Source organism: Solenopsis invicta, chromosome 5 (assembly GCF_016802725.1).
Source record: "Solenopsis invicta isolate M01_SB chromosome 5, UNIL_Sinv_3.0, whole genome shotgun sequence".
In the NCBI taxonomy this organism is placed as follows: Eukaryota; Metazoa; Arthropoda; class Insecta; order Hymenoptera; family Formicidae; genus Solenopsis; species Solenopsis invicta.
Genome location: NC_052668.1, coordinates 2,172,572 through 2,187,626, shown reverse-complemented (window position 1 = coordinate 2,187,626; position 15,055 = coordinate 2,172,572). Strand labels below are relative to the sequence as shown.

General features: G+C 30.9%; 1 protein-coding gene across 4 annotated transcripts in view; it reads right to left on the bottom strand.

Annotated features, from left to right (window-relative positions):
• The window catches only part of LOC105204961 (kinesin-like protein KIF21A), a 65,371-nt gene that overhangs the window by 25,915 nt on the left and 24,401 nt on the right, over positions 1–15,055 (bottom strand). For all 4 annotated transcript variants that reach the window (XM_039449946.1, XM_026139694.2, XM_026139693.2 and 1 more), the window contains 3 exons: positions 14,599–14,948; positions 6,788–6,973; positions 6,308–6,433 (listed from right to left, as the gene is read on the bottom strand). In XM_039449946.1, the coding sequence (XP_039305880.1) occupies positions 6,308–6,433; positions 6,788–6,973; positions 14,599–14,948 (662 nt within the window). The remainder of the gene's footprint in view (positions 1–6,307; positions 6,434–6,787; positions 6,974–14,598; positions 14,949–15,055) is intronic.

Below are 15,055 nucleotides of genomic sequence, written 5' to 3'. Positions count from 1 at the left end.
ATTCATGAATAAATAAATAATTTTTGAAAAAACACAAAATTCGCGATACTTTTTGAACACACCTCGTATACCTTGAAAAAGTTTAGAAGTACTCAAAAGTAAAAATGCTTTATAACAATTGTCAGTCATGGAATATTAGCATCACTAAAAAAACGGCGGGCTACTAAACAAATAACTCCATAAGCAGTTGTTAGAATACGTTACCTAATAACGGAAACAATAGGGTAGCCATATTGTCAACAGTAGCCATAATACCCTCTTCTATAATTAGGATTGAAATCAATAAAATTCAATTATTCTAATTGTGGGTCTAATAACTCATAATATTTTACTAATTTAATATTTCTAGGACCAAATTTAGTCGGCCAATTGCCAGTGTTACAATCAGGTTGCAATTCCTATGTAACAGTCCGATTTGGACACGAGTCGTTTCGAACTTTGAAATAAATTTTACAATAAATCACAAAAATGATCACAAAATGATTGATATTTTTGAATTCTACACTCTTCAATTATCTTCAATCAATTACCTTTCAAAATTTTAACACCTTTTAAATAATGATTTACAAGAATTTTTTTTTAAATTTTTGCACAATGACTGAAAATACATATTCGTGTTTATTTTATAAATGTTATGATCAAAAACTGTTCAACTACAGTCACATGTTCTGTCACATAGTGTCTTATAAGGACTTTACGTTATAAATGGCACGCAAATCTGCTTCCCTGTATTCATTTTAATTAAAAAGATTCTATTTGGAACACAGTCCAATTTATCTCATTCTTCCCTACATAAAAGAAACAGGCAAATGAGAGAAAAGGTTGCAAATTGTTCCTTGCTCTGAAAATCTAGCTTCTCTACATCGCAGCGCACTCTTTTGTATCGTCACCACTTGAATGAGGTCCTTTTGAGAAAGTAGATCACATTGAAGATGATTCAAAAATGAGTCGGGATGTTTGTATTTATCTATGTATTGAATTAAGATTTTCAAAATTAAACCGTTGCCCCTCAATAATTGCGCTTACTTTTATTTGCTCGCTTCTTTATGTGTATCTTTAATTATTGAGAATTCTCACATTTCGTTTTATAGAAACTTATTCGTAACAGATTATTAAAAGTAAACTTAAAACATACATACATGAACAAAACATCTGTACAGAAAAAGTCATGATGTAAAAATACAAGGTGAAACGCTTAATATCATCGTAAGGCTTAACGCATCAAAAACCAATCAAAAATTTGCCCCAAAATTAGCGCAAAATTTAAACAGTATTGGACACAATATTGAAAATGTATAGTAAAAATACAGATAAATTTAATAATATGTAAAGTTTATATAAAACATTTGATAACTAATAAACATTTGTAACATAAATATAAAATAATAAAAAATTACGTCAATTAACACGTAGTACAACTGGAATACGCCATGATCCATATTTTCAGTTAATTTTATTAAAATGTGCTTTTAAGCATATACCATACTACCGGAGATGGGGGAAGAGCGGCCCTGCGTAAAACTTTCGTTTAAATCATTACACAAATCTTATACAAAATAACTTTAATAATTTACACTTTAATTTTTAATGATTTTTAAACATAATTTTTTTACCTCTTCTTTTATTTAAACAAAATATATTTTAATTAAAAAATTATTTTATAACTCCGTTATTTAAAAAAAAAATAATGGAGTTATAAAAAATAAATAAAATATACATTTGACTCAAACACACTGTATGTATAAAAAGGTTGATTTGTGTATCTTACAATCATACAAAAATAAATAGGGGAGACCGGCAATTCGTTAGACGAGGTAATTCGATAATTAGAAATATCTTTTTATGGGTACATATTAAAAATTTACTTTAAACACTGTAAACACGTCCTAATGTAACGATGTTGCTAACAAAGTTTTGTTGACAATGGCGTTATACTGAAGTCGTAGTAGTGAAAAATGTGTTTTGCGACAGTCGAAGTAATTTTTGATAGTCAGCATTTCTTCAAAATTTAAATAAGGTAATAAGGTTTTTTTAAAAAAACTTTGAATGTATCGTGTCCAGTTAAATGTATTTGAAACATTTCGTGTTTACTTTTTGCTGTGTGATGTCTATTTTCGTCGATCATACGCAATAATGCGCACAGTTGATCTTACACTTTCGTAAACTTGTTATTACATTGAAGTAATTACGATGATATTGAGATGCTTTATTGATTGAATCATACTTAAATATAAATTAGTATATGCATTATACATGTCACGATAATAAATATTACAGGATATTAAAATTAATTATGATAAGTTGTCAAAATTCACGAGATGTTAATGATTCACAAAACAGCCAACTTCAGAGAAAAGATATATGTCATAAAATACTCAATAAAAAATGTGTTGATAAGAACGCGAAATTCTTTGACACGTAATTACATTTCTATTTATATGAAATAATGTTTCATTACATCATATTGCAATATTTATATTCCCCAATAGGTACATTGTGCGAATATTATTTTGTATAATGGTATTACGAATTGACGAAAATTTTGAATTGCGCTAAAGTGATACGTTATAACGCAACAGTTTTGTCCAAATAAAGTTTTCAAATAACATTCATCAAAAATCAAATGAAAGAGTATACAAATTTTCAAAGATTTTGTCCCATTCGGTGATTGTTCCTTTTCTACATCTTGTGTATTTTTCTTCGTAAAAACCGAAAATTATGCATTATTACTCAATTTGATCTAATTTTGAATTAATTTCTAAATTATTGAAGCATAATTGATGATTTCATGACGATGCGAATAATGATTCATTCATTTTATTTCAATATAGCAATTTTTTATTAAATGTGGTGTTATTCTGACTATAATTTTCGGTTTCTACAAAGAAAAATACACAAGAAAATGTTGAAATGGAACAATCACCGAATGAGACAAAATCCTTAAAAACTTATATACTCCTTTATTTGATTTTTGATGAATGTTACTTAAAAACTTTATTTCGACAAAACTGCTGCGTTATAACTTATCATCTTAGCGCAAATATTTAAAATTTTCGTCAATACGTGACACCATTATATAATACAAAATAATATTCGCACAATGTGCCTATTGGGGAATATAAATATCGCAGTATGATGTAATAATATAAAACATTATTTCATATAAATAAAAATGTAATTATGTGTCAAAGAATTTCACGTTCTTATCAAGACGTTTTTTATTAAGTATTGTATGACATTTATGTATCTCTTCTCTGAAGTTGGCTGTCTTGTGAACCATTGACATCTCATAAATTTTGACAATTTATTATAATTACTTTTTAATATCGTGTAATATTTTTATATGATCATGTCATGTATAACGCATATATTAAATTATATTTAAATATAATTCAATCAATAAAGCATTTTAATATCATCATAATTACTTCAATGTAATAACAAGTTTACAAAAGTGCAAGAGCACCCACTGTCATTGTACCGTCACTGAGTGCGCAATCTTTAGACTACATGATTCGCCTACTGTAATACTTCTCATTTGAAAAGTATTATAGCCTCGATATTTTCGTATTAAGATTTTTGTCTTATTTTTATGTAAGGAATCTCGTAGCGTATTCGGTGTTAGGTATTTTTGAAACACCCTGTATAATGTTAAATGTAAAAACCGCTTTATTAATAAAAACATGTGAAATTCATAATTCATTTGAAATGTATTGTGTTCTCCAAATTTATTATTATAATAACACTCTTTTGGTCCATAGATCAATTTTATCAGATTGAAAAACGTAATAATTTAATTTTAATTTTAGTTATTAACAATGTACCTAATTGCTTAAGGTAATTAGATCCCAAAACACATAGATTCAAGAATGTCTTAGAACTTCCGTCTCAAGTAATTTAGATATTATGTATGTAAAAATGAGTTTCCTCAATTTATCGTTTCCTGATATATTATATAACCATTCAAACATCACAAACTTTTCTGTTGTAATGAAGCTTTTTCTGTCGTGATGCAACATGAGTTTTCATATAGTATCGAAACTACATAAAAGAAATTAATGAAAAACAAATCTCAAGTAGTTGAATTCGTGAGAAAGCATGTGTACCGAGACGACAAATAGTTATCGTATGGTATTAAAGCAAGAGTTATTAAAAAATCTTGATTTTATTTCTTCTCAAGAATTGAAGAAATCTAGTAGGTATAACACCGTTCAAGGAGCGACATGAGGTCATCTTTCATTACGTGATACATAGCTTTTCTTCTTTTTTCGTTAATTTACTTTATTATGTTTTAGTGTTTTAAGTGTATAAAATGATTTGTTTTCTTTTATTCTTAGATTTTAAATAACGATATATTTGTTTAGAGGTATGTCTTTACTTTAAGTCTGTCACAACGAGCCGGGGGCACGAGTTATTGTTCGATCGAATTAAAATTTAGCAGGAATTATTTTTTTTGTGGAATGGAACTATTTTGGGAGGTGTCGCGAAAAAAATTTAAAAGATAAAAAATAAGAACCAATTTAATATACAATATAGATAAATAGTTATGCGTACATGCGTAAGCGTATGTGTATGCGCGTACATGCGTATTTTCGTATAAATTTGTATTTTATTTTACAATATATAAATCTTGGAAACGTTTATCGAAATGTTATCTTATTTGATAAGTTCATATTTTATACACATGGAGTATAATTTGATAAATATTTCACTCGTAATATAATGCAATTATGTGTATTTGTGTAACAATTTATATATTGAAATGTTACTTTTTTCCATGAAATTATCGATATGATAAGGTACAAAATTCTTCAAATTGACTTAATAGAGTTGAAAAATTTTTACATGTAAAGTATACATAAGAATAAATTGAAGGATATTCAACTTAAATTTAAGAACAAAAAATGTTTAATAATTAACGTTTTAGTATTTATTTTTATGACTTAATTTTATTATTCTTAAGCTTAAAGTGATTCCGTAATTTTGTAATTTATTTTTGTATGCATTTTGCACACATAAAAAGTTTTCAATTCTGCAAAAACAATTTAGAGAATTTTGTCCGATAATATCGGTAATTTTGTTTTTAAGATTCCCTTTTTCACGCTTATGTTTATTTTGATATATTATGTACGTATTCTATTAACCCTTAAACACACCGATAAGGAAAACGTTAACACATTTTCCGGTCTGGGAAATTTTTTCAACTTTGAGAAGGTATAATTTTGATTCCAATTGATATTTTTCAACAATCTTTTTTTCAAATAAAAGTTCAGAATCTCAGAAATGTGACTGCATATTCGACATTGCCAAAAAATGATTTATTGTGAAGTTATAAAGGAAAAATCATTAAGCAAAAACAAAAAATTGTTCAAAAATCCACTTTTTCTTTAAAAAATTATATCTTTGAAACAATAAAACTTTTAAAAACTTTAAAATACAGTATTTTAAAGCTAAAAAATCATATTTTCAGAAAAAAATTATGGTATTGTCATTTCTTTTAAAAAGTATAATTATATAACAAGGAAAATATGAGGTATTTTTGTTCAAAAATCCACTTTTTTTAAAATCATATCTTTACATCAAAAAATTTTTGAAGATTTTACAATACGTTTTAAAGCTAAAGGATAATACTTAAAAAAAATTATGTAACAAGGCGAATATTAGGTATTTTTGATTAACTTAAGGTGTTTATAATTGAAAATTAATATGTTTCGTGATATATTTTGAAACCCGCGCAGAAGCCCCCTTTTGCACAGCACTACATAGTTTTTTAACTTTAGATAGAATATATGCAAGTAACAGAGTATACGCAAACGGACCTGTTTGAACGTGTTTTGTCCGGTTTTTTAAATATAAGATTACTCATAAAAAAAATTACACTTACACACAATGGTGGTTCCACAGACCCCAACAAAACTTTGCTGCCGTGCCGTTCGAATTCTATATAGTTGACCAATAAAGTTAACCATATCAATCAAAAGAGATTTCAAACTATTTTTTAGCCGCTGCACGCTGGTCCAAACCTCCTATCTCATTCCGCCTTCACATAGCAAGCATTATCATAAATATCATAGAAGGTCTCCTAGACCCCCTAGTGTGTTTAAGGGTTACTTATTATATTCTTATTAATTATTAATTATATTCTTAGGCACGAAATATTTGCACTTGATTCTCAACAAAATCGATAAAATTAAAATTTACCCCAAGGAAAATAAGTACTCTTTAGTGCACGGAATAAAAAATCAAGAAAAAAATATATATAAAGAATATAAGAAAAAGAAGAATGTTGTCCAATCTAATCACTCACATAGAGCCTCCACCTGGATGAATTGGTCGTCGCAAAGCTCTGGGCGATGTGCTGTCACGACGACTTAAAGTTGGCGATCCACCAGTTACAGTACCACCGTATTGATTTCTCGTCAACACCAGTCCCCTAATATACACAGAAATTAAAACAAATATATATTACATAATTGTATTCACAAATAAAATTATTGTCAATTTGCTATAGCTTAAGATATAAAAAATAAGTTGTTCGTGAGTTTTTAACGCATTTGAAATGTTAGATGTAATGATATTTCAAAAATTATAAGTACTTTTTAGAATAAGATTATTTAAGGAAATTATAAACAAAATTCAAAATTCTCAATTTTTTTATCTTTCCCTGATTTTCGAAGTTTTTTCTGACTAATTAAAATTGTCATGATTTTTCTCAGTTTTCCAGGTTTGTAGCAATAATGTACCTTCGGCTAATGGGAACATTGAAGTTCAAAAGCTATATACTTACTTTAGGCTACCTGGTGCACTGGGAACTCTAGTAAGAGGATGATTATGATTTTGATTCTGATCGTCTGTTTTCACATTTTCTGAGGCGTGTATACCATAGAGAAGTTCTTGTGGTTGCGTTGTCCTTCTTCTAACTTTGCTATTACGCTGTTTTTCTTCGCCAAATATAATTTGGCCATAACTTTCACTATCAGGCGACATAAATAGAAATTAAATACACATAATATTAGCATATACAGGGTTATTTAATAATGATCAGATCACTTCTTATGGACTGATGGAACAGGTCAAACTGAATATAAAGATCCTTTACTATTTTACAAACTTCATAATAATATTAACAAGATGTTAATTATTGAAAATCACCAACTTAGCCCGGCCTATCGACAAATGCAAGCGTGCGATCGTTGCTAGGTGCGCAAAGTTTTTTTTTTTTTTTTTTTAAGCGCCGCTGATGTGTAGCCATTGCTGCTTGTAATAAACGAAGTCCTGCATGCCTTGCAGCAGCGGACAGTCTTATCTCGCCGCGCCATAGCATTTGGCAGTAAACCAACTATGTCAAGATCTCTTTGGTAATTAATATTTCGTCAATTATTACGAAGTTTGTAAAATGACGTGTAGAAAACTTTCTGCTGTTTGATCTGTTCAATCAGTCCATGAAAGTGATTCGATCATTACCAGGTATCCTGTATAAATATATATAATATTAACATAAAGAATAAATATAAGTATATAGTGCGTACATAGAAACAAAAAGATATTTAACAAAATCTATTCACTGAAAGAAAATTCCATGGCTGGTATATCGCCAGCATAGTGAAGAGAGCGTGCTACTTAGTATATAAATACGACAATACATTCGAGCTTAGAGACTTACAAGGGGAAGGCGAGGTGAGTCACCCTGGGATTTCGACCCTAATTTTTTTAATTATTTTGGAGACAAAAAAAATTTACGTTTTCTGGCGTTTGATCAAATAAGCCTTAGTTTTGAAATAATAAATTTGTGAAAATTGGTTATACCGCTGCTCGCCATATGAGCCTTCTCGGTAAGTGTTCTCCCAACCAGTACAGTTGACTCCGTGCGTTTAGGTGCTTACCTCGTAATCGTGAGATCCGAATTCGCTCCCGAAGGTAAGCAATAATTTTTTTTTTTTAATAAATGTTTTTATTTATGTTTATTTATTTTGATGATACTAATATAGTACACCAATTTTTGAAATAGAAAATTTAATTTAAAACATCACATTCTAAACATTAATTTAAATTTAATTTAAAGCGAATTTTATTTCAAGTAATAATATTTGAAATAATAAATAAGTAATAATAATAATATATAAGTTATTTGTAATGGATAACATAACCGACGAAGAGATTAAAACCTCTTGTTCATTTACCATTTTGTATCCGCTTCTTTTACTGTTTTAAATTTAAACAATTTGAAAATTTAGATACGTTGCCTTTATATGTTATCCATTACAAATAACTTATATATTTGATAATATCCCTCTGGGGTTGTTATTTATGTTTTTCCAATCTGTATGTTTCGTATTTAGGTCCCCTGCTATTATATAGTAATTGTCTAATTTATCTAGATTGAGAGATGAGAATATTCGATTGATGTTTGGTATAAATTCTTTTTGGCCTCCGCATTTCGCGTATGCTGCAATTATGTATAGTTTTTTTGTTAGTTTTCGTGTTAATTTTTATCACGGTATGTTCAAGAATTTTATCTTTGTTATCACGTTTTTTATTTCTTCATATTTTATATTTTTTTTATTACTATGGCTGTGCCTCCTCCTATGTGGGTTTTGTTTCTGTCGATTCGTATTATATTGTAGTTTTCGAATGTTATTACACGTTTTTTATTCAATTTAGTTTCATTGAGGAGTATTATGTCAGGATTTTGTTGATTTATGATATTTAGTAGGGACCCCCTCCTCTGACTTTTTATTATTGAATTTACATTTATTGATATTATTTTTAATTTCTTTAAAATTTTCTTATTCGCGTTTATTTGTTCTTTATTCGTATTGATCATAGTGATTAAATAACTTTTCTAGTGACGATGCTATTGTGTTTATTCTTATGGAATTACTTTCTACAATCTTTTATAATCTCGAAAAAGCAAGTTATTCTTTAAGTCAGCTATTGTATTGTTTATTAGGTTGCCGCTAATATTGCTTTTTAACTTTCCTTTAATATTTTCGCTAACGCACGGAGCCAACTGCACTGGTTGGGAGAACACTTACCGGAAAGATTCATATGGCGCGCACCAGTATAGCCAATTTTCGCAAATTTATTATTTCGAAACTAAGGCCTATTCGATCAAACGCCGGGAAACGTAAACTTTTTTTTCGTCTCCAGAATAATTAAAAAAATTAGGGTCGAAATCCCAGGGTGACTCATCTGGTCCTCCCCTTGTTAGAAAATTAAGCAGGTAAAATAATCTCATTTCAAAGTGAGATAAATCGAAATTGTAATATATTTAAATTACACACTTTTCTTAAAAATATTGAATTAAACCGTTCAATGGAATTATTTTATGAAATAAAAATCGCAATGATATATTTTGATATGCCATCCGTTTAAAATGGCATTACAAGTCTCTAAGTAAGCAGTGGAGAAAAAAGCTTCCCTTTTTATTGTTTTGATAGTGGAGCTTGCGCAAAATGGACGAATTTTCGTTTGGCGTTGGAGTTTTCTTTCAATAGAGTATAATTTGTTCGTACAAAAATGTTAATGAGATTCTCCAATTTAAAAAAGTAAGAAATTATATGACTTTTCATTCATATCGTATATCTTTTAACTTTTGAATTAACTTTAAGCAATAAAAATGATTTGTTATTCCAAAATATTTTTTTATAATATTGATAAATATTTATGTGGAAAAAAATGAAAAAAGTTGTTTATAATGAATTAAATGTACTAACAAGCAATGTTGTTACATTTTCATCAGTATCGCATCATATTTAAAGAAAATTGTATAATTCATGACAATACAAGATCCGTCACCAGAATTCGAAATTTCAATTAAAATGTTCCGCTATATTGTACCTCCGCCAAAGGTCATTGTTGGCGTCCGAGAAAACCTGATGTTTCTAGTAAATAGTCATATTCTCAAAACGGCCGCAATGTTGAAAACAAGTGCAGAGTATAATCGAAAAGCTGCGATCATCGAAAGCCTTCGCGTTGGGTGTTCAGTAACGGAAATAATTCAGTTTTTTAGATACCCGAGATCAACCTTTTATGATGTAGCAAGATATAGGCTTTAGAACAGTCCAACGAAGTTTCCAGTATGCCCACACGAGCCATTTGGTGAGCATACTGGAAATTGGATCTCAGACAACGTTGATATGTTTTGGTCCAAGGAATTCTGGCCTTCTAACAGTCCAGATTCGAATTCCTCCGCACTATTACGTATGGAGCGTAGTTAAAAGGGTGACCAACAAGTCCCGGCATCCCAATGTAACATTGTAACATCGTAACATTAAGGACCGCTATTGAGGCAGTATTCGTCGGCATGGACAGTGCTACATTACAGCGTGCGTGCGGATATTTCAGACTGAGAATAGAGACCATCATTCAAGCTAAGGAAAATATATTGAATAATTATGCTCTATAAAGATCCCCCAAGTGGCATATAAAATAATATTTTTTAATATTTAATTTATTATAACATAATTTAATAACATTTTGTTTAAAGAAATTGTTCGATTTGCCCGGATTTCGGTGACGCACCCTGTACTCTTACATGAAAATAATAAGGTGAAACTATTTTTTTAATTCCAAAATATTCTTTATAGGACTACCGCAGCAGTCATTTTGAAGTTTTTCGCCTGTCATCTGTGCGGTTCTTGTATTATTATAGCGCAATTTTGTTTGAGTTTTCCTAAATATCTAATCATTGTATGATGCCATGCCGTTAATTCTATCATTAATGTATGATTAAGAAATTTATGTTCTACTTATGCATTAAATTAATATATAACATCAATAATTGCACAATTATTCATGATAGATACTTAAAAAAGATATTTTTTTACGGTTTACATATAGTTTTTCAAATTTAAAAACATTATATAATAGTAAAACGTGTATTGTATACGTAAAAAATAAATGTTCTCCTTCCTTCATAGACAATTTAAAAAAATCAAAATAATAATTTGAGTTTAACTTTCATATAAAGGCGACCGGTTGGCATAATACAGTTATCTCAATTTTGTTGCACGCAAAGAACTATTCAGGTTGGAACCAGCATCGGGTTCCAGAACGCTTAATGAATGTAGAACGTTAGAGCTTTCAATGCAAAAACTCGCTGCGGATTATTGACGCAACTATATGTATAGTACGTTGTTCAGATAAAAAACAAACGACATGTTTTGCCAATTCCGCGGATTGTTCAGAGCACAAGGTTCAATCATGCCTCGTGTATCAATAACGTGTAAATTTTTATAATTAATTTTTAATCGCGTGTTCTTGCATTTACATTCATACATTGCGTAAGACAACGATGACACGTCATGTAACAACCTGACTTCCGCGTTCGGACGGTAGTTGATCGGAGGACGAGGGCGCGGGTAAGTCGCCGAGAGAACTAGACGCGTGAGTAGTTGTGGAGTAGAATAACAGTTTATTTGAAAAAAGAATAACACGAAAGAATATTTACAAAGCATGGCGCGCGGACGGACGAAACGGAGATGACGCTCGGACGGACGTAACAGATAAGCTATAATTACGCGTGGATGGACGGGACAGATAATTCGTAATTAACGCGCGGACGGATGGATAACGGAAAATAAACGCGAAACGCTCGGACGGGATCGGAGACGCAAAATGAAGAGATCGCAGCTATTTACAAGCAAGTGATTCTGAGACGAATTTCTCCAAACACGGAATCCCTGTTTACATGTTTGCGCGGTCTATTATTCGCGTGGCCTTGCCGAAGGCTACGGCCAAGCCGACGGGCGCGCGGGCCCGGTGACAGTGTAGACACGCGCGGTACAGCTGTACTGTTTCTTCTTTTTCTTCTTCTTAGGCAATATTGGCACCCGCTTTTGAATCTTGCACAAGAAACGTTACGGCCATCCCTCAAGTAAAAAATATTAAAAGCAAAGTCAAGAACTTTCGAGTTGTGTTTAGATAAAAGTCAGTATTAAAAAACAAAGTCAGTATCAGAGAATCAGTTAGGAAATCAAAGCACGAAGAACAACAACAGTTATCCCGGCTGGCCGATTGTGATGCAATCGACGGTTAAAAAAATTATTTCGGTAACGGACAAACACGTCCAAACACGCTAGACTCGCAAACTGCTGTACTGGTTCGACGCGATCGCGGCGCGTGGCGGTTAATACCACGATGTTGTTGCGGCGGTGGCAATGATTCACGCCAAGGTTACTTGGTAGAGACGCGGAACTCCACACCCCTGGTCGTGAGTCGGTGCCAACGGAGAGGAGAAAGGATGTCGGTTTTCTCCGATTACTGAGACCTCTCGGTTGAGCCTAAGCTTAACTTGAACCCGTAAATCGGCGGTCTAGGAGTCGAAGTGCTAACTGCCAAAATCTCTCGGCGAAAGCTAAGTTTTCTTAACTTCTAGGGGTCTATCATGTAACATTTCCCCTAGGGCGGAAACGTGAAAAGTGAAAAGTTTCACGTGAACTGCACGATTATGTACGATTCCACGGAATCATGTAACTCACTCATGAGCGGAAATATGAACTTTTTCACGTGAACTTTTTCGCCATCAGCCGTGATGGCGAAAGGTGAAAATTTAGGGAATTAATAAATTGTATGTATTTTGAAATAAGAATGAAAGTGTGGTAACAGTGTGGTAACAGTTTGAAGAGATATTATTGAAGAGGTTAATCTTTTTGGTATTGCGTTACGTTGATAGGATAAAGTAATGTAAATACATAAATAAAAATAATGCTTTTGTGATATAATTAGGTTTGATATTTATATTTGACAAATTGATATTTTGATAATTATATAGAATAAGGCTTCATCAAATGCAAATTTAGATAAAAATATACTTTAACGCGTTTTGATACACAATGATATAAGAAAGGTGCGTCTTGTGAAATAGAATATTAATATCAATCATGTAAGTGTTTATAACTTATAAATTTGGAAAATACATGTGTGAGCGGAGAATTCAGTTTTGATCAAAGTCCGTATTCTAAATTATTCAATATTTTTTAATTAAACAAAGTTAAATTTAATGACTAATAAAATTAATTTACTTTAAAATTTGCATAAATATAAAACTAAATTAAAGTTATTTTTGAAAAACATTATATTAAATTACAATGTAATTTTTAGAATTAGATTACTACATAATAAAATAGTTGTTACAATATGTGGATCATCAAAAATAAATGTAATATATATTATATTTGTAAAATAAGTTTATGCATTATAACTAAGAAATATTGCTATTTATTTATGAATATATTTTTTTACAATTTCTTTTTTTATATAATTAAATTTTTACAGTAAAAGTTATACTATAAAAGCAGGTAAAAACCTTTTTCACGACCGCTTGATAGTTGCGATGACAGATTCGAGCCTCTAAAGGTGAATTTCGGAACGCAACCTAAACTTCCGCGCATTATCCATACATAATCGCTGTGCGTGAAAAGATTCACGTGAACTCTCTATGAGTGAAAAATGAAAAAATGAAAAGTGAAACGTGAAAAGTTCCACGTGAAATTACATGATTGACCCCCTGAGCTAGCTTGGGAAGCAGATGGAGGATGGAGATTCGGACGGAAAGAAGCGATTTTCGTAGAAACGGCGGCGCTTATATACTTGTATATCGGGAGGAGGGGATGTTCGGGGAGCGGTCAGTACATCGACAAAGAGGGGATCCCCGCCACTCGAGTTCGGCAATGACCGCCACTTCAGTCGCTTATACGGCGCGTGCGCGCGGAGTGCTCGACGCGCGGATGCGTGTTCGCGCGCTACGCGTGTTTGAATTTTATTATGGGCGCTATGCGCCTTTTCTTTACTGTCCAGCAAATGGTCGGCCGGACAGCACGGACGGTCCAAAAAAGAGCGATAAGTCGGTTCGTTACAGTCATAACAGTACACCAAATAAAATTGTACCCGAACTACACAATCTTGCAGTTCGGAAATGATTCTGAAGATAAAGAAATAGACATTGATAATGACTACGGAGATTATGCGCTAGTAGAATCTCTAAATAATGAAATGCACAGAAAATATCAAATAAAAATATACATTATTTGTCCCGAAAAATCCATTACACAAACTACTAACAAGATAAAGTCATCTGTGAAAAGTTTTATTTTCACGTTAAAATATATTTTATAATATATAAAAAAGTAATAAATTAATCGTTTTCATATTATTGTTATACTGTATAAACATTATAGAAATACATTATTCTTAAAATGCGTATAGCGTAATCTTGAAATCAATTTTTTCTAATTATAATTATTAATAATTTTTTTAGCGCATAAACATATTCTTTACATTAACGATTAAAATGACTGCTTTGATAGTCGTAGGAAATAAAAAATCATGCTAGTTCTAGTGTAGAACTCTATTTTTTTTTATAAATCTATTTTTCAAAATTTTTATATTTTATTTAAATTACAATTTTTCTTTCCATAAGATTCAATACTATTTTAAAAAATTATTTAGAAAAAACTATAGGATCAGCAAAGAAAAAATTCCGAAATGCCTTTACATTAATCATATTTTCTTATTTTCCAAATTTTATCAAGTTTTTATATTATGTAAAAAGATTGGAGATCTTAATTTATGGAAGAATAATGTCGCTCTACTTACTTGTCAGGAGAAGAGCTTCTTGAGCTGGCTGGGCTATAAGCTAATAGGTTATTCTGATTGTTTGTGAGAGATAGGAGATCTCTATCGCGTAGAACGTGCTCCAATAATTGATGTTGTACATCGCTTTCTTGTGCAACTTGATTAAGTCGTGATTCCATATCTCGTACTTCGAGCTGTTTTTGCGCGGCTATGAAGCTTTGTTCTACAGTAAACGCGAGCATCCGTTGAAGTAAGTACTGTGCCTCGTCTACCGTTCGAATTGTAGAGATAAGCGTTTCAACACCGGGTTCACCTTCCGCTTCACCATCGCCCATCTCAACCATGTCTCGTTGACATTCCGCGATACTATCCTGTAAAATTTTATAGTTATATTCATAATTGGATAAGTTAATATATTTTTTAATTAAATTAAATTCTCTTACAAAATTAAATTAATTATAGAGAGAGATATTTTGAC